Raw genomic sequence first — 18,831 nt, forward strand, 5'->3', positions numbered from 1 at the left:
GGTGCTTAGCATTTTGTTACCACCACCTGAGTTGGCTGCCATCCTCTCAAGGTTGTGTTCTCAGATCAGCACTGAGGACTAAGGCAGTGGTTCCCAGTCTGACTGTGCCGTGGGGCGACTTGGGGGAGCTTTAAAAAACTCGAGTTCCCAAGCTCGATTCCAGAAAGCAGTGTCAGAGGCCTTTTCACTAGACGTTGAAAGTTTTTATGTTTTTATCCTGAGACTGAAAAGCAGCTTCCCTGATAAACGTGTGAGTGTGTGTGTGAGCGAGCATGCAAGCATGCGTGTGTGTGTGTGTTGTACAGCCTGCGAATTAGATTCAGATTGACTTCATCATTTCGCATCCTCTCCCAACCCCGTGCCTGCCAACCCACAGGGAAGAGAGGAAAACAACCACCACCACAAAGAGTAAACATACAAAATTTAAATTTGTGCTGCAGCTTCATTTCTAAATCAGAAATCAAAGCCTCCAATGCCCTCAGAAGAGGCAGGGAGGCCTGATCATGTTAAGTCAACAGCCAGTTCTTAATTTGCAAGTGAAAAGCAAGCCCCACTGAGCTACTTACAGATCCTGCAGGGCACAGACAATTTCTAACCTCTGAGCCTCTGCTTGTTTTCTCTTCTGCCTAGAAATCCCCCCCTTTACCCTGTTAATTCCACCCCAATCTTTGAGACTAAGCTCAAATGTTCCCATTCAAAAATTTAAAAACCTGTGTTATAGTAAAATATTTAAGTTTAACCCACTTAAAAGTGAAAGTATTTTCTAGGGGTATCTGGGGGTCTCAGCCTGTTAAGCATCTGCCTTTGGCTCAGGTCATGATCTCATGGTCCTGGGATGGAGCCCCATGTCAGGCTCCCTGCTCAGCGGGGAGTCCTCTTCTCCCTCTGCCTCTCCTCCTCTGCCTCTGCCTCTCCTCCCTGTGCGTGCTCTCTCTCTTTCAAAATAAATAACATCTTTTTATAAAAAGTGAAAGTGTTTTCTTATTCATCAGTGTATATTTAGCACAAGGGCTGGTACACCGTGAGGATTACAAATTACCTACCTATCCAGCTAGCAATCATCGATCTCTCTTTAATGAATGGATTGAGGACTTGGTGTCCTTCACAGACCTATGGGTGGGTACAGGTGCCAACGAAGATAATGGAGAAATGGAAAATCATGACCTCAAGTTTCTTTAGTTTCATTACTTGTTTGGTTTTTATTTAAAAAAGATTTCATTTATTTATTCATGAGAGACACAGAGAGGGGGGTAGAGACATAGAGGGAGGAGCAGGCTCTCTGTGGGGAGCCTGATGTGGGATTAGATACCAGAACCCTGGGATCACACCCTGAGCTCAACCATTGAGCCACCCAGGCATCTCTCATTACTTGTTTATTTTTTTTAAGATTTTATTTATTAGAGAGAGAGAACATGCATGCAAGAGGAAGAGGGGCAGAGGGAGAGGAACAAACAGATACCCCACTGAGCAGGGAGTCTGACACAGGGTTGGATCCCAGGATCCTAAATCATGACCTGAGCAGAAGGCAGACAGTTAACTGACTGAGCCACGCAGGTGCCCCTCATTACTTGTTTCTCAGTCTTCTCTTTCCACCAAGGGCCACAACCAACCTGGCCCACAGGGGAAGCATATCATTTTATGAATACACATACTGAAAACAAGGCTCCTATATGCCTAGGAAATACTTGGAAGCAGGACACTGCAAATTTAAACAATCCTTTCAGTCTTTAGGAGAGTCAAGGTGTTTTTGGAGAAGTAAGTCATTGTCACAATAGCTTTTATCAAAGGGAAGGGAGAGGGGGAAGGAAAGAGAGGGAGAGAGGGGATAAAGGTTGAGAGGGACAGAGTCAGAGATACAGAATTTCCCAAAAAGCCCAGAAGGACTCAATCCTGTCTATCCTTCAGAATTCTCTGGGAAGCTTTTGAAAAGATGATGTCTGGACTTCCATCTAGCTGTGGTTTATTTGATCCAGGGGTGTAACCCTACTGTTTGTTCTCTAGAGTTGAACACTACTGAGTTACCTGCTCTTCTATCCTCACCAACTGGCAAAACAGAATCCCCAAGGGCAATGACAGCCTTCCACCTGGCAGTGACCGAGGCTGCAAACTGCTCTCTGGTCCTTGGATACAACCTCAGAGAGGCCAAGTCTGTGCCCTTGGCCTTGTGTGTTTGATGCCAATTTAAACCCAGCAGCTATGATCAGTGTGGTGCACACAGGCACCACGCCTAGGGCAGTCAGAGCTGCAGGCCAAGAGCCCATTGCTGAGATTTTAAGAACTTTCTGGCTGGACCATCTTTCAAATTCTTAGAAATCTCAAATATCCTTCTGAAATGCATCGCAAAATAATTAAAGCAGATGGGACTGGCATCTCTGTGGGTCTCCTTAGATAGATTGTTGGATGGTAAATCAGGAAATGAATCTGTTGATTTGGAAGCTGGGGATGATTTCTATTGTTTCATCATATGTGGGTTTTATTTTCCAGGTTAACTTGTGGCCTCTTTATGAGTCCCTAAGGTGGAGACTACATGTGTTTTTTTTCTCTTGATTTTGCATTTCCAACTGTCCTCCCCCTCCCCCTCCTCCGTCTCCACCACAATGCATACAGCATCTGGAAAGTCCTGCAAGTATAACCCAGAAGGAAAATGACTGTACTATTAGCTATGCCTCAACACACCCAGAGTGCAGAGAAAGAGGCAACCCGTTTACTAGGATTTTCACTTCAAGTTCTTCACATGGAGCCCAGCTTGGAGAAGCATTCAGGGAAGCTTCCTCTCTGGCCTCCTTTGTCCTTGGCTCTTCACTAGTTCATCCTGGCCTTTTGTCCTTCCTCCTCATTCACACAGCTTTCTCAACCAGCCTCCTGGCTCCTTCTTGGAAGAATGGTGGTGTTCTGTTCTCTTAGAGATGTTAGCACTGGCCTTGGCATTCACAGAGGGGAGCTTCTGTCACACAAGCACTTTCTTAAAGCGAATGTGAACACACTCTCTCATGGCATGACTCACATACTTTAATAAAAATCTTTGCATCTTCATTCTATCCTAACCAAACCCCCACTCATCTCCATTAAGAAGCTTGGGGGGGGGGGGCGGGGGGAAAGACAGAAAGAAAAGAAAGGGGAAAAAATGAAGGAAGGAAGGGAGGGAGGATGGGAAGAAGGAAAAACTCTATTCTGTTTGGCAATCAAGCAATTTTTTAGGGTCTTAATGTCCTATGCTTTACCAGAATTGACAACCAAGGGTATGCCAACCTGATGAGAGGTAAATAGGTCTTAAGAAGTAGAAAACAAATACAGAGATCAGGAATGTCAGTTAACACACATATGGTACTGAGGATGCAGCCTAAGAGGGTGGCTGGTTGGGGGTGCCTCATAGGACAAGGATGCATGTCTAGGAACAAACTGTATCTTTTAAATTTCTTAAACATCCTTTATATAGACCAGCACTTGAGGCTTGATAGTTTTGACAGTTTTCTGCATCAGTAGAATGCAGATATACCCCTGTGTACAGTGGTATCTATACAGATGCTCTCAGCTCATTATGTCTCTGCTTTTTTTTGGGGGGGGTGGTAAAATTCTAGCAGAATAATGTAGTTTCTATTTTATATGTGATATATTTATATACTTTTGGTATTCTTAAAAATATGGGGTCTTTTTACTATAAAAAAAGGGGAAATGAGTGCACGGTCCTTAAAATAATACCAAGCTTCAGACTGTGCATCTTTCTTAAGAAGGGAAAACCTGTGATTCTGTAAAGAAACCCCTGGAGCATCTCTAGGCATGCCAGTGTAAATCTAGACATTACTGGTTTGCATAACAATCGGACCTTTGGAAGCCTGTATTAGAAGGAAGAGTCTGGCAAGGCAATGAGGTACACATCTCTTTTGTTCCAACTCAGCAAATAGATGTTGTTCTTCTGGTAACAGCACCAGATTTCCTTCTAGGAACCTCTTCCCCACTCTCAGTCCTTAGTGGCTTGGGTGGTCTTGTCTCTGCCCTTCACTCTAGAGATTTGCACGTGACTCAGTCCCAGTCAATCAGAATGTCTTATGAACCTGGTCTTGGCAATGAATCCAGGGTTTGGCGTCTGACCCCATGAGAATCAAGTGTAAGAATTCTGCTCAAACAGCTGCAAAGGAGAAGTGGATATGGAGCTATGAATTCATAAGTCTGGATTTGCTCCATATGGGCTCAGGAGCAAAAATTATGGAAGAGTTCTGAGTCTGACATAGGTTACAAAAAAGGTTAATATAGAAATCAAGGCTTATTCGAACAAAAGCCAGTTTGTGAGCACTGGACAGATGTAGTTAAAAACAGTTTTTGTTGAGATATGGCATGAAGGATATGCTGCTCTATTTGTAATAGACACTCTCGAGGCTCGTACAGCTCCCTTTCCTATTCTTTAGCTGTAGTCCCGAATACTCTCAATGATTTTAAAAATAGATTCCCCTTTAGTGCAAAGTGGACAACTTCTAAAATGTTCCTATTCCCACCACAAATTTTAGTTTCTTCTAAGCCCATAACCTGCCTGCTGGAATGCAGTGAAAGGATGGAAAGAGGGATTCACCATTTTTAAAGATTAGACTCTCTCACAAAAGCACCTTTGCCCACAGGAAGAATGTGTATCAGACTCATCCTAGAGCACCCTGAAAGATGGAGGCAACTTCTCCATTACTGCAAACCTCCTTGTTGATTTCCTGAGCCTGGCGTGGACCTTGGCATTGCACTGAACTCCTCCTAATGGGGACACCTGTACTGTGTCTGTAATACTGAAATAGGGACCACATGGTTAAAGATAAAAAGTAAAGTCTGGATGTGTATAGGCCCAGGGATGGAATATTATGGAAGAGCTATGAGTTTGATATAGGTTACCAAAAAGATGAATATTAGAGATTGTGGCTTCTTCTATGTACAAAAGCCATATGGGTTCAAGAACTGTAGATATAAGCAGAGAAGCAGAGGAACTATCAAGAGTAAATATTAGTGGGTGGAAGGAGATTATAGTGCAAGTAACCATGAAAAACATAAATGAAACAAGCACAGGGCAAATGAAAATTCAAACGTGATTGCAACAGTCATGGTAGTATTCCTTCAAAAGTTCTTTGTGATACTCTGTGCCATATACTTGGCTTCCCATAAAAATTCGAAAATTCAGTTACATCAATGTTGCAGTTTAAAATGTTCATATTTGGTGCACGTGGTATTTCTGTGTACCAGTGATTATCAGGGCCAAATATATTTTTGGGAAAGGCCAGCTAGTAAATAGAGTGTCAGACCAAGTCCCCCACACAGGTATCTGAAGGGTACCTCTCCACCCTGGGGTTATTTTCTGAGTCCCTGAATGCTGGGATACACTCAGCATCCAGTAGCACCCTCCCAACTGGCCTGTGAAGAAAGGGTTAGCATGGTAGCAAAGTATGAGTAGAGGACCCATCTCTGGAAATCCTTCACCCCCAGGTAGGGAATATTATTATCTTTAATTTAGGAAAAGGAAATTGTGTCTCAGAAAGATCAAATTAACTTGGCTGAAATTTTAGTTAGTAATTGATAGAACCAGGAATGAAACAGAGTTCAACGTGTCTCAAGTGTCTGATTCATCCAGCTTTTAACTACTACCTATTTTGCCTATGCTTTTATGTTGTATAATTGTAATAAATGTAATAAGGCAAACTTATTGAATCTCAAACTTCTTGAGAATATATGGTTGCTCCTCTTAATTGATCCTATGTATATGTTTTTCTCGATACAAGAATCAATTTGAAATTGTATTTAAAGGACTTGGCTTAAAACTCCTGAACCAATTAGTTTCAATAAATGCAGTAGTATCCATCACATAAATAAGTTTTATAGCTGGGAATGATAATTCTTCATGACTGAGCCTTATTCTCAAGAGGTACTTTTCAGAATCTTAATTAATCAGGGGCAAAGAAATATTAATCAAATAAGGAAATTATTAATTTTGTAGGTGACTGCTAATAACATCAGAGTGTGGTACTCTTGTCTACTGAGAGAGTCTCATAACTGGTTATTTAGAAAGGATAAAGTTCTGTGCTTACCACATACTTAAACTACAATGAATTTTAGGGTTAAATATAAAATTCTAAAAATTTTTTTAAAAGATTTTATTTATTTATTCATGAAAGACACACACACACAGAGGCAGATACATAGGCAAAAGGAGAGGCAGGCTCCATGCAGTGAGCCCAATGTGGGACTTGATCCTAGGACCTGGGAACACACCTGAAGCAAAAGGCAGATGCTCAACTACTGAGCCATCCAGGTGTGGTAAATTTAATGTTAAATTTAAAAAGTGAAAACATTAAATAAGTAGAGGCTAATACTAGCCTTAGCTTGGGGGAAGTTCTTTTCCAAATAAAGGAAAAGAAACTACTGAAGAAAATCCTGGTCAATCCAGCTACACAAAAATATTTTAACTTCTTTTGTGGTGAAAACTATCACAAGGGCAATACGAGGCAAACTGAAAATTCTGAAGAAAATACATCAGTCTTAATATCCTTAATATGTAAAGAATTCTTATGTTAATGCATTTATCTTCCAGTTAACAAAACTGTATTGAACAACTACTATTAGCTTGTTAGATGATACAGACTCAGTGAAAAACAAAACAGCTGCTATTATGGAAACTATTGTCTTATGAAGGAGATAGACAATAAATTAAATCAATAAGTAAAAACATAAAATACAGTGGATTATAGTAAATGAAGTGAGAAGCATGATATGGACTTCCAGGAGGGAGGAGATGATCATCTGTAACTGAGATCAGGTCTCCTGGGGAGATGGCATATGAGCTAGGAGCTGAAGAATGTGAGAGCAAGCCATGGGGCCATCTGCATTCCTGGCAGAGAAAGATTGGCCATGAGGTGGCAGCTAGCCTGGTATGTTCAAGGGGAACAGAAGAGACCAATCACTGAGGACAGAGAGGAGAGAAAGAAGTAGGAAGACATGACATCACAGGGATAGCAGGGTAGAACTAGATCCTGGAGGGTCTTACCAGCCATAGTGAGAAATTTGGCTTTTATGATCCAGAAAGTGGGAAGCCACTGGAGGTTGTGAGCAGAGGAAGACTGTGATCTGAATTATACATTATCAAGGTCATTTTAGTTGCTGTTTATCAAGGTCATTTTAGTTGCTGTTTATCAAGGTCATTTTAGTTGCTGTTTAAAAAGAGGAAATAAGTTGAAAGGCTTGAAAGACTGTAGTAGAAGCAGAGTTTTTTTTTTTTTTTTTTTTTTTTTTTTTTTTTTGCTTGTTGTGTTTTTGTTTTGTAGGGGTGAGAAGGGTGTGGCAACAAAGGACAGCAACTTGCTTTTGAACATCTTACATTTAAGATGCCCTAGAGACATCCACGTAGAGTTGTCAACCCCCAGCTGGACATGTAAGTCTATGGTTCCAGGGAGAGTTCTAGGCTGGAGTTGTCACTATGGGAGTCGTTGGCATAAAGACAGTATTTACAGCCAGGAGACGCAACGAGATCAGGAGGTGAGCAGAGGCAGAAAGGGGAAGATGGGAAGAGCCAATCTGGAATCAATCCAACACGGAGAACTTGGGGCATGAGAAAGAGTCAGCAAAGGAGATGAAGTTGGGGCCAACCAGGAAGCAGGAAAACCAGGACAAGGCTCCAGAAGTAAAGCGAGGAGGCCCTGGTGCCAAATGTGAGAAAGTCAGTGAGGACTGGTAACTGCTTATATCTGATGATCTAATTTATTTGGTTCCTCAGCTACCTTCTTCATTATATACCTAAACTCATTTTTTTTTTATCCCTCTCCTTCCTTTCAGCCAACATTGCCACTTCTGTGCCTCTTCTAATGGCAACTGTGCACGCTCTTGCCACCTGTTCCCTGCACCAATGCAACCAAAGGCCCGCATCCATTCGCCTAACGCTGAAATGTCTTCATAGAGGGAGGGAAATTACAAGGAGAGAGAAGGTGGTGAATTTTGTTAACTATATATTTTTTAAAACATTTTTTCATGTTTGTTGACTAAAAATAAAACCGTTCAAATGCACTAGCTATCAAAGACATACAGATTAAAAATAAACTGGCCACCATTTTTTTTTTTTTTTGCAAATCAAATTGGCATTTAAAAAAACATAGCCCGTATGGGCAAGACTCAGCAGACATTCTCATATACTACTGGTGGAAGTGTTAATTGGTAAAACTTTTCTACAGGGCAATTTGGCAATATATAAGAATAATTTTTTTAAAGATCCTTCTTCACACCTTTTGGTCCAGTAATTCTGCTTCTAGCAATTTATTGTAAGGAAATAATCAGAATGCAAACCAAGAGCTCTATAAAAGGATGTTCACTTTAGTATTCCTAAAGAATTTAGGATATAGAATTCTACAAAATTCTATATTCTGGTAGAGTATACAAACAATACCTTAGTGTTAATTCTTATGAAATTTATAGGATTATATTAGCAATGAAAATAATTTAATATTCCATATTGGAGCTTGAGTTGACAAATTATGATACAGTCACAAAATAAATACTCTGTAGCAAGAGAATATTGAGAAGATACAAGGACATGTCAACAAGATATTGAAATCAAAATAAAATAAAGATAAAAAGTAAGATTCTAAAAAATAAAAGAGCTACAAAATGATCTTTATATATCCTAATTTTGTAAAAAATTTAGAAAAATCAGAGAGATAACTAAGATCTTAATAGAAATTATTTGCATACTTACTTGAGATTACTAGAGTTTTTACTCATTCAAAAATATTTATGGAGGATCTACCATGTGACAGGTACTTGGGACGGAGGGTGCTTGGGATACACTGGTGAAATCCGAAAGAATCTGGGCTTTTGCAGTGCTTACATTCTATCAGGAAGGATGAAGACAATAAGTAATAATAAATAAAGGACTTATATGTCTTTTAGGAGGTGATAAGTGCTACAGCAAAAGTACAAAGCAGAAAAGGTGGGATGGGGAGTGGTATGGGATTCAGAAGAGCTGGCATTTTGGCAGACTTTACAGCGGGGAAGGGAATTAGCCATGTGAATATTGGGGGGAAAGTATCCCACATAGGAGGATAAACAAATGCAAAACCTCTAAGGTGGCTGGATGTGCCTGAAAATCGGCAAGGAAGCCTATGTGGCTGGAGCCGAATGAACATGATCCTAGGAAATGAGAAGGCTTTGGGAATGCTGGGAATAGACAGGTTAAGAAGCTATCTCAGTAATCGAGATGAGTGATGACAGTGTTGGGAACAAGGGGCAGCAGTGAATATTAGGAGAATTGGATTCTGGGTATAGTTCAAAAGAAGAACCAACAGAATCTCCTGATGGTTTAGACATGAGGACAAAGAAAGAGGGGCCTTCGAGGTTTGGGGCTTGAATGACTGGGAGGACAACGTTATCATCAACTGAGATGGAAAGATTATGAGTAGCACAGATTCAGGGAGAAGGAAGGGGAGATGAGGAGTCGAGTTTGGATGGTAAGTCTCTACATGGGGAATTGCCCAGGAGGCAGTTGGCCATAAAAAGATGGAGTTCCCAGGACATACCCTTGGGAATCATTAGCATACAGATAGCATCTGAAGCTACAGGAATGGGTGAACTCACCAAGGCAATACCTGTGGACAAAGAGGAGGTCCAAGACAATGTCCTGGGGCACTCCAACATCAGATGGAGGAGACAAGTAACAACGATGGAAGGACTGGTTAACAAAGTGACCAGCGGCAGGAAAGAAAGAAAAAGACTGTGGGGGCATTTCAAATGCTCTCAAATATGGGTAATGAGTTAATAAGCTGGCAAAGGAGCACAGATCAGTGTATTGAGCAATGTGGAGGTCAGCACACTGGTAACCTGCTTACAAGCTGTCAGGGAGGAATGTCTTAAGAAAGAAACTGAAGGAAAGAGTTGGAAACTGGAAGGATAGACAATGCTTTTTGAGGAGTTTTGCTGCAAAGGGACGAAGAGAGATGGGTGGTGGTAACTGGGGAAGTGAGAGATTAAAAAAAGGTTATTATTTTCTTTTCAGATGAAATACATAGCAGTATGTTTGTATGCTGATGGTGAGCCTGGCCTATAAACTGTGGTCATTAATATTCGTTCTGAAGGTCTTAAGATGGGGCAGTTGGAAACTCACTCAAGGACTGCAGGACAATGTGCTCCCCCACTGCCCCGTTGGGGGCAGTAGTCTGGTCTATCCCGTTACCTGAAATCTCTGCCTCTCCAACCCTTTCACTGATTGAGGAGGTTTAAAGCGAAAATATAAACATTTCAGGTCAGCATGACCTCATGGAACAATGATCATAATTAAGGTGTCCCCCGTCACACACCAAGAGGCATCCACCCCCATTGGGAAGTATGTGGCTCAGAGTTTCAAAATTACAGATTGAGCAGAAACCACAAGATGCAAATCTGTGCTAGGAAAGCCTATTTTAAAAGAAAAAAAAAATCAGAGAGAAAGAAAAAACTTCAGTCCTTTGACCCTACTCTTCATAGAACATGTAACCTGGGAAACCAAAGTACCTCCTCGCTGTTGCTTCTTCACCAAGAGATAGGATTACAAAGAGAAAAAAAAAAAAAAAAAAAAAAAACAGAAATCAACTGTGGATATCTATGTGTTGGAAGGCTCTGCATACGTCAGCTGGAACTCAAAGCTTAAATTTTAGCATCCATCCTCACCCATCTGCCAGTACATGCCTGTCCTCCTACACATCTAGCATTCCCACTCGGGTGGTAGCTGTTCCATTTCTCCCTCCCCTGGGTCCAATATCATCATTCTCCTGCCCTCTTTCTCATTATAAAAACCAGTACTCAGAAAAGAATGCCAAAAAGAATGCTGGCTTAGAATTGGCAGGGGTTTTGTATTCGTTCTCATTTTATAAATGAAGAAACCGAGTCTCAAAAGGTGAAGTGAGCTGTCCAAAAGCCAAGAACCTATTAGGGTGCAAACTCCAAAAAAGTTTTTTAATCAACTCATTTACATTCCGATGTACCGATTTCCGTGTCCTCTGACCAAGGTCTATTCTAACACAGAAGCCAAAGCCCTGAGCCCAGGGAATGGATGGTGGAAAGTGGGGGTGGGAGGGCAGTGGTATGCGTGGGTGGTGCTGTTGTTTCAGCAGTAGGTGGTCTTCCAGATGCTTGATGGTTCTTGACAGGGAATGATTTCACACTCCCCTTCTCCTGCCCGGGACATTTGGCAGTGTCTGGAGACAGTTTGGGTTGTCACAACTAGGGGAAAGGCACTACTGGCAGCTAGTAGGTAGAAGCCAAGGGTGCTGCTAAACATCCTATAGTGCATGGCATCCCACCCCTACCCCCCACCAATTATATAACCCCAAATGGCAAACCCAACCCAAAACTCTGGCTTACTCTAAAGGAAATGGAATGGAAGAGAGAAGAGAACATTACCAAAAGTTGGCTCTGGAGTAGTGTTCCATGTAGAGCTGTTCATCAGAAAAGGGGGCCAAGTGGATGTCGCCAAATGTCGGGAACATCATTCCTAATGGGCAAAAGACAACAGACCCAGACGTTGACTTGCACCGCCTTCTGACTGCAGGGTACACTCACCTGCCACCTGACCAACTCCATTTTTCCTTCTATTTCAGTGTTACCCGAGAGGCTGAAACATAATTTTGCCTCAAAGTGAGGATAAAAAAAATTAGAAGGTTGGGGGAAATACAAAGACATAAATACTAATGCAAGTCACAAAGCCATGTTATGATAAAAGCTGGTGGAGTCTTAGGTGAGGCATTTAACCTGGCATATGGCCTTCTCCACTGTCGGCTTCTTCCTTTCTATCTGCCCTGTGCGAGGCATTCTGTGCACTTCCTTCATTTAAAAAAAAAAATTGTTTTGATTGTAAAAACAGCTTTGAAAATAGTACCTCCCATCATTCTATCACATAATTATCTCCATTCTCGGACTTCATCCATGTATAATCATATTGACTATCTTTTAAAGTGCCATAAGAAGCTATGCTTCTCTAGGAGTTCACCATCCTCCTTGCTGGGACCCCCACTCTTGTGTTCTGTTCCTGACATTTACAGTCACCATGGGAAAGGGCAGATTCTTTGGCAGGCAGATGAACACCTAGACTGGCATGCCTGAAGCCCAGCCCTTCCAAGCAGGGAGATACAGTGATTCGCATTATTTTTTCTTGTCATTTTTAGGGAGACTCTTTTTCATAGTCACTTATGAACCTGCACATAAAAGAAAGATTGAATTACTACTGCTAACCATATTTCAGAATTAAGTATCATCTTACAAACTGGAGATGCTGTCACAAAAATAATTCCTAAAATTTCTTGATTATGTTTAACTCTTTGCCATGAACTTTTCTATGGGTTTCCCATGTATGACTTCATTTAATCCTCATCACAATATAAAGTAGGTTCTATTATTATACCATTACTTTATAAATGAGAAAACAAAGGAACAGGGAAATTTAAGTGACTCAGTCAGATAGTTAATAAGTAGAATGGGGAAATCCAGAGATGGAATCTCATCTGTGAGTCCGTGACCCCATACTGTAACTATGCTCCCTTCAATGCCTCTTAAAATAGAACAGATGGTTTTACCTAGGGAAATAAATAAAACAATCTTTATCGTTGGAGAAAAAACATGATTGTTACATTATTCACATGTGTCCACCTAAATCTCATGCACTGGTGTCAAAGCAATAATGACTGCCTAGTGGGTTTTCAATTTCAAGACAGAAAGCTATTAGACAACCTTAGAAAAGCAATATGTTGGGGCACGTGGGTGGCTCAGTGATTGAGTGTGATCCCAGGTTTCCTGGGATCAAGTCCCACATCAGGTTCCCCACAAGAAGCCTGCTTCTCCCAATGCCTCTCTCTGTGTCTCTCATGAATAAATAAATAAAATTTTTTTAAAAAGAAAGAAAAGCAATATGTATCACCAACTGTGAAAACTTGGGAAGCTTCAGAGGTGCTTTGAACCTCAAACCTAACAGGAATTCCAAAGATATAAAATGGAGGGGAGGAAGTCATTAAAGGTAAAAATACAAGAAAAATTCTCAGAGTTGAAGAAGATGAGCCTTCTGATGAAACACTCTCATTTCATGCCCAACACACAAATTTTAAAAGCTTTTCACAGTAAGAAGGCTAGAAATAAAGCAAGATACTAAAAGCATCCAGAGGGGGAAATGATGTCACTCTAAAGGAATAAGAGTCAGGGGGTCATGAGGCCTCTCAACAGCAACACTGGAAACCAAAAACCATAGAGAGATGTCTTGAAAATACTGAGTTAAAATTGTGTCCAAGTTCAAATTTTCTTTTTTTTTAAATTTTTTATTTATTTATTTATGATAGTCACAGAGAGAGAGAGAGAGAGAGAGAGAGAGGGGCAGAGACACAGGCAGAGGGAGAAGCAGGCTCCATGCACCAGGAGCCCGACGTGGGACTCGATCCCGGGTCTCCAGGATCGCGCCCTGGGCCAAAGGCAGGCGCCAAACCGCTGCGCCACCCAGCGATCCCCAAGTTCAAATTTTCTACCCTGCAAGATGATAATACAAGGGATCCATAAAAAGTAACTTCTCAAGTGCCCTTTCTCCAAAAGCTGTCAGAGAATACTCTTTGCTAAAATGATGGTGAACACCAGCAAAGAAGAAGACAAAAGAATGATGATGGAAAGTCAAGCATGGCAGGCATGCAGCAGAGCTGGAGAACCACATTATGTGTGGGAGGGGAGGACAGAGCATCCACAGGAGGAAGGCTTCTATAGACAAAATATTGATGGGATCTATCAGACCTCTTGAAGCATGGAAACAATTAATGAGTATAGGAAAAACCAAGCTAATGAAAAATAACTAAGAAAAACACAAGATTTCATGAGAAAATACAAAATCCTATGCACTCACTAGACTACCTGACTCTGTACGGAACAATACAAACATTGTCATAATAACATAAACACTGATTACTGAGTTAACCAAATGATGATCTCAGTCCATATTTCTTCATATTAAATGATGTCCCCAAAGCTCTGTGAAGTAACAGATTTTTGCACGTTTGCAGCAACATCATCTGATGGCAAAACCTGACCTGAACTGACATGAGTTTATTTATAGTCATTATTTATACCACTCGGTATCCATATTCATATGGTTTGTTGCAGAAATGTAATGTGTTTCATTACAGAGTGTTGCTTCAGACTCCACTGGAGGCATTAAGTAATCCACGGTATATGACTGTATTACCTTTCCAAAGTCCTCTGGATTCAGGATTCCGAAACATATCTGGCCTCAAGGGTTTGGAAAAGGAATTGAGGACCTGCATAAATATATCGAGAAGACAGGGGCAGGGAGCAAGGATACATCAAGCAGGGAGGAAAATGCTATGTAGGAGAGCAAATTTCTCAACCAGAGGGTGACAAAAATAGCAGTATGATAATTTTGTATCAAAATATATAGGTAAGTGATGGAAGAAGTCCAGAATGGAGCGGAAAAGGAAAGCTTTTGGGGAGTAGTCTCAGGACAGGAAGAGGTGGAGCAGGGGTAAGGTTACCATTTTTTCATCAGAAGCCTTTTTTTATTATTTGATGTAAATTACATCTTATTTTGCTGAAAAAAATAATTTGGAAAAAAAGCAAAAAACAAAAATAAAAATAATTAGGGAAAAAAATCAAGCCTGCTTCCCTCAGGAAGACACGGATTAAAAAGGAGATAAAATCACAGGTATTCATTTCTCCTGTCTAGTTAAAGATACACAGCCCAGTAAAAATTTCGTATCTATTTCAAATATCTGGGGGGAAAAGGATGCCCAGATATTAAGTCTCAATATTCAGCTTAGCGGGGCTCAGTAGACGCATGTGAATTAACCATGTTCAGAAACTCACCAATAGCAAATATCTAGCCATTTGAAAAACAAATCCAGACAAAAATACAAAAATTCTTTCTGAGGGGCATTGAGTAGGAAATCTATGCAGCCTGTTCCTTTATGCTCATTTCCATAGTTCAATTTCATCATATAAACACAAGGCTTCCAAGACCATCCTGGCTGTTTGACTACAGGCATACTAATGAAGTTTGTGACACAGGTACACTTTGTCTGTTTGTTTATTTTTGCATGAGTTTTCTTTTTTTAAGTGCCTATCTCTGAATCCCTACATTTCGAAGCATGCAGGAAATTATAGATGAGCCTCAAGCTTTACTTACATGCACACACTGGTATGCGTATACCACATTAACGTGGTGAGCAATTGCTGCACTGGTGGTTGCTATTTTGTCTGCACTGGCTATCAAGGTAGGGAGCCACATCATGGGTAACGTGCTACAATTTTAATGGGAGATGCAACTTTTAAAATTGGCCAGTTACTTTCTACGCTTCATTTGGAAAAACATTTTGTGAAAATGTGTCCACTCTCTCCAGTAAAGAGCAGAAAGTTAGCATGTGCGCAGGAGTCTTCAGGGTGAGACAGACCTGGGTTCACATCCCTGCTCTGTCATTTACCAGAGGCGTGCCCCTACCAAGTTGCTTTCTCCCACTCTGCCTCCATTTTCTCTTTGTAAATTGGGGAAGGTAATGGTACCTCCCAGTAAACCAGGTCTCAATCTTGGTACTGTTGACATTGTGGGCTAGATAACTCTTTGATGGGGCAGGGGTCTGTCCTATACTCTGAAGGATGTTTAGCAGCATACCTGGCTTCTCCCACTGGATTCCAATACTACCCTTCTCCCAGCTGTGACAAACTAAAATGTCCCCAGACACTGCCAAACATCCCGTCAAAGGAGTGTAAAATCACCAAGAACCTCAGCACTGATCTTTCAAATAAATTAAAAACCTCCACCATTCACACTTGCTAAGGTTTTCATAAATTAATTTATGCAGATTGCTTAGTGCTTGTAGACACCTGATAAGCACAAAAGAAATATTGGATTTTATATTATTATCTCAATTATATGTACCGATCTCAGGGAAAGAGAGACATAGTTGGGGAAGAATATGTCAGAAAGGACAGGGACTCAGAGAGTTTCTCACATTATAGAAAACCAACACTTAAAAGGGCTTCAGGGATTTATTTTAGAGATTATTTTAAAAATACAGATGAGAAAACCAAAGTCAAAAGGCCAAGTGGTTGGTGAAGTTCATTAGGGAAGAAAGTGATAGAATGGGACAGAAACACATAGCTCCGAACTGGTCCCCTGTACCATATTTAATACCATGCAGCCCTCCAGCACCTATAGCCTTATGGCTGGAGACTAGATCATCTGTTATGGAAGATTAAGATGAGAAAATTAAAAAAAAACTGGTATAATAGAAATGTCCTCTCCTCTTTTCCATCCAAAATTAAATATGAGGGAAAGAGGATGGCAAATTCTTGTGGAAATGTCAGCTTCTATCCTCTGAACCAGGAACTGGCCAACTCACCATTTGCTTTCAGCCATTTTTTGGAATGAAGGTAACTCTCCAGCATCCTTTCATTAAACAGCATGTATCCCATCGGTTCTGAAATGATCACATCTACAGCTTCAGGAAGAGAGATGTCTTCAATTTTCCCTGGCAGAACAATGATCTTGTCAGAAAGGTGGTTATTTTTCACCAGCATCTGAAAAAAGATAAAACAGGGGACTAGTATTGTTATACAGACTCTTACAAAAAAATAAGCTTTACAGATTAAGGGTTGACATAGTGATAGGGATGAGAGGGAATTGACATATCTGTGTCTATAAAATGCTTTAGAAAATAAACTTATTTTTCTTATTGTAACACATATTTCGTGTTTATTATAGGTAATTTAGAAGACACACATATGCAAGGAATAAAAACATCTATAATTGTACCACATATAAATAATACCTACTAATACTTTGATGTATACTCCTCCAGACTCTACATAAACACTCACATGTGTGTGTGCACATGGGTGTGTGAATGTGTATTGTCTGGGCATGTGTGTATATATATGTGCATGTGCTTTTGGGGGAATTATTTTTAATTAATGGTTTCAGTTTATTTCCCATCATTCTACCTGGAATAAAGATGCCAAAAAGCACTGTACAATAATCTTGCACAAATTAATGATCCTGATCCTCATTAAATTATCCTGTGGTCTTTTGATTCCAGAAATAAATAATAGCATGTTCATTAACCTTTCTTTAGAAGCATATTTTATAGTTATGTACTCATTTTTCCTTGATGTCCTCTGCATTCTATTTAATAACTTTCAATTCCCTTAAAACTGGGACCTTGAAGAGATATGTGTTTATTATATTTCTAATATATTTCTTCTTAATGCCAAATATGACAAAGAAATTGCATTATTACATTTATGTCTTTCTACTGCCTGAAAAATGTATTTCCTAATAAACATCTTGAATGCACCAGCATAAAAATATACAGTATACTCATTTTCCAGTTGTGGCTTCCTGAGACTCTTAGATCTGTGCTCACTGTATTTATACACAGAGACCTTCCATTTTGTATTTTCATAACTTGACCCCTTTCTTCATCATAAATGCAGCATGCCATGCATTTGTCGTGAGTCAGTTGTATTTTTTCCATTTCTGATCACCTTTTCACAGAGCTAGGGTACCTTTCACCTTGAGTCCTTTCTTCTAGGCTGTTGTTCACCAACACATGCCCCATAAGCTTATTAAATGTCTTTTCTACTTATACTTTTTAAAAAAGAAATAAAATAATTTCTGATCTAAGGAAAAACAATTAAAAAAGTGTCTGAACATGTCCTGCACTGTCAACCTTTATCCACTGTTGTTAATGTTTAAGCCTAAAGACTCTTGGAATTCTGTTGTATCATTGTTCCACACATGGAAGTCCAGTTCAGGGGACTCATGGCATTCTCCCTTGTGGAGACAAAGCCCAAAGGTTACAGCTTTTGGTGCCCTGCTGTTCTCTGCACACTCTCTTGTGTGAGGATCCACTCATTTGCACAGCTCTACTGTGGCTCCATTGTGGATAAACACCCAAACTACATCCTTAGGTTCTCACCTGAGCTCCACCATCAATAGACATATCCACCAACATGCTTTGTCGCTTCATTATCAATAAGTAAAGAGCCTGCCCCAGCTTCTTCTTGAAAACTAACCGTTCCTCTAGGCTTTCTAAAAACTTCTATATAATCTTGTATTTCCTTGGTTCTGTTTTGGTCACGAATATGATAATCCTCAGTATCCTGGGGGCATAGTTGCTTCCCACAGACAATTAGTAACTATGTTTTCTTATTTCTTCCTTCTGGATATGTCTCATTTCCACCTTTTCCTTTCTGCCTGCATCAGCTTGTCCAATCTTAATAGCTTCAAATATGGATTTTAAAAATAGCATTTACATAACAAAAAGAATAATAGTAGTGCCTGCTACATAGGCTTGCTTGAAGATAAAACAAGATAAAGCATATTGATGGCTATATAAGTGTTAAAGTTATTTTATTGCCTATTATTTTACTAAAGAATACTATTCACTAGAAAAGGGAAATGCAGATGAGCAAAAACATGAAAATAGAGATCATTTGTACTGCTCTATCCAGATGTAGACGAAGTATATTCCTTAGCAGACATGCAAATATATCTCTGTTTATAAAAATGTGTAACAGGGGAGCCTGGTGGCTCAATGGTTCAGCATCTGCCTTTGGCTCAGGTTATGCTCCTGGGGTCCTGGGACTGAGTCCTGCATCAGGTTCCCCAGAGGGAGCCTGCTTCTCCCTCTGCCTGTGTCTCTGCCTCTCTCTCTCTCTGTCTCTCATGAATAAATAAATAAAATCTTTAAAAAATTAAAAATGTATAATATTTTATTTGACAGCTTGAGATAGTGGAGCTGGGAGCTCAGACCACACTACATCCTGCCTAGCTCCTGATGAGGACAAAAGGCATCAATATCTCCG

At 40.3% G+C, this 18,831-nt stretch overlaps 1 protein-coding gene across 2 annotated transcripts in view; it reads right to left on the reverse strand.

The window, feature by feature from the left end:
- LOC144320058 (histone-arginine methyltransferase CARM1-like) overlaps window positions 1-18,831 on the reverse strand; it is a 248,903-nt gene that overhangs the window by 21,691 nt on the left and 208,381 nt on the right. For both annotated transcript variants that reach the window (XM_077908451.1, XM_077908452.1), the window contains exons 6-7: window positions 16,365-16,542; window positions 11,386-11,476 (exon numbers count right to left, since the gene is read on the reverse strand). In XM_077908451.1, coding sequence (XP_077764577.1) covers window positions 11,386-11,476; window positions 16,365-16,542 — 269 coding nt within the window. The remainder of the gene's footprint in view (window positions 1-11,385; window positions 11,477-16,364; window positions 16,543-18,831) is intronic.

The sequence above is a fragment of the Canis aureus genome, chromosome 1 (genome assembly GCF_053574225.1).
Source record: "Canis aureus isolate CA01 chromosome 1, VMU_Caureus_v.1.0, whole genome shotgun sequence".
Lineage (NCBI taxonomy): Eukaryota > Metazoa > Chordata > Mammalia > Carnivora > Canidae > Canis > Canis aureus.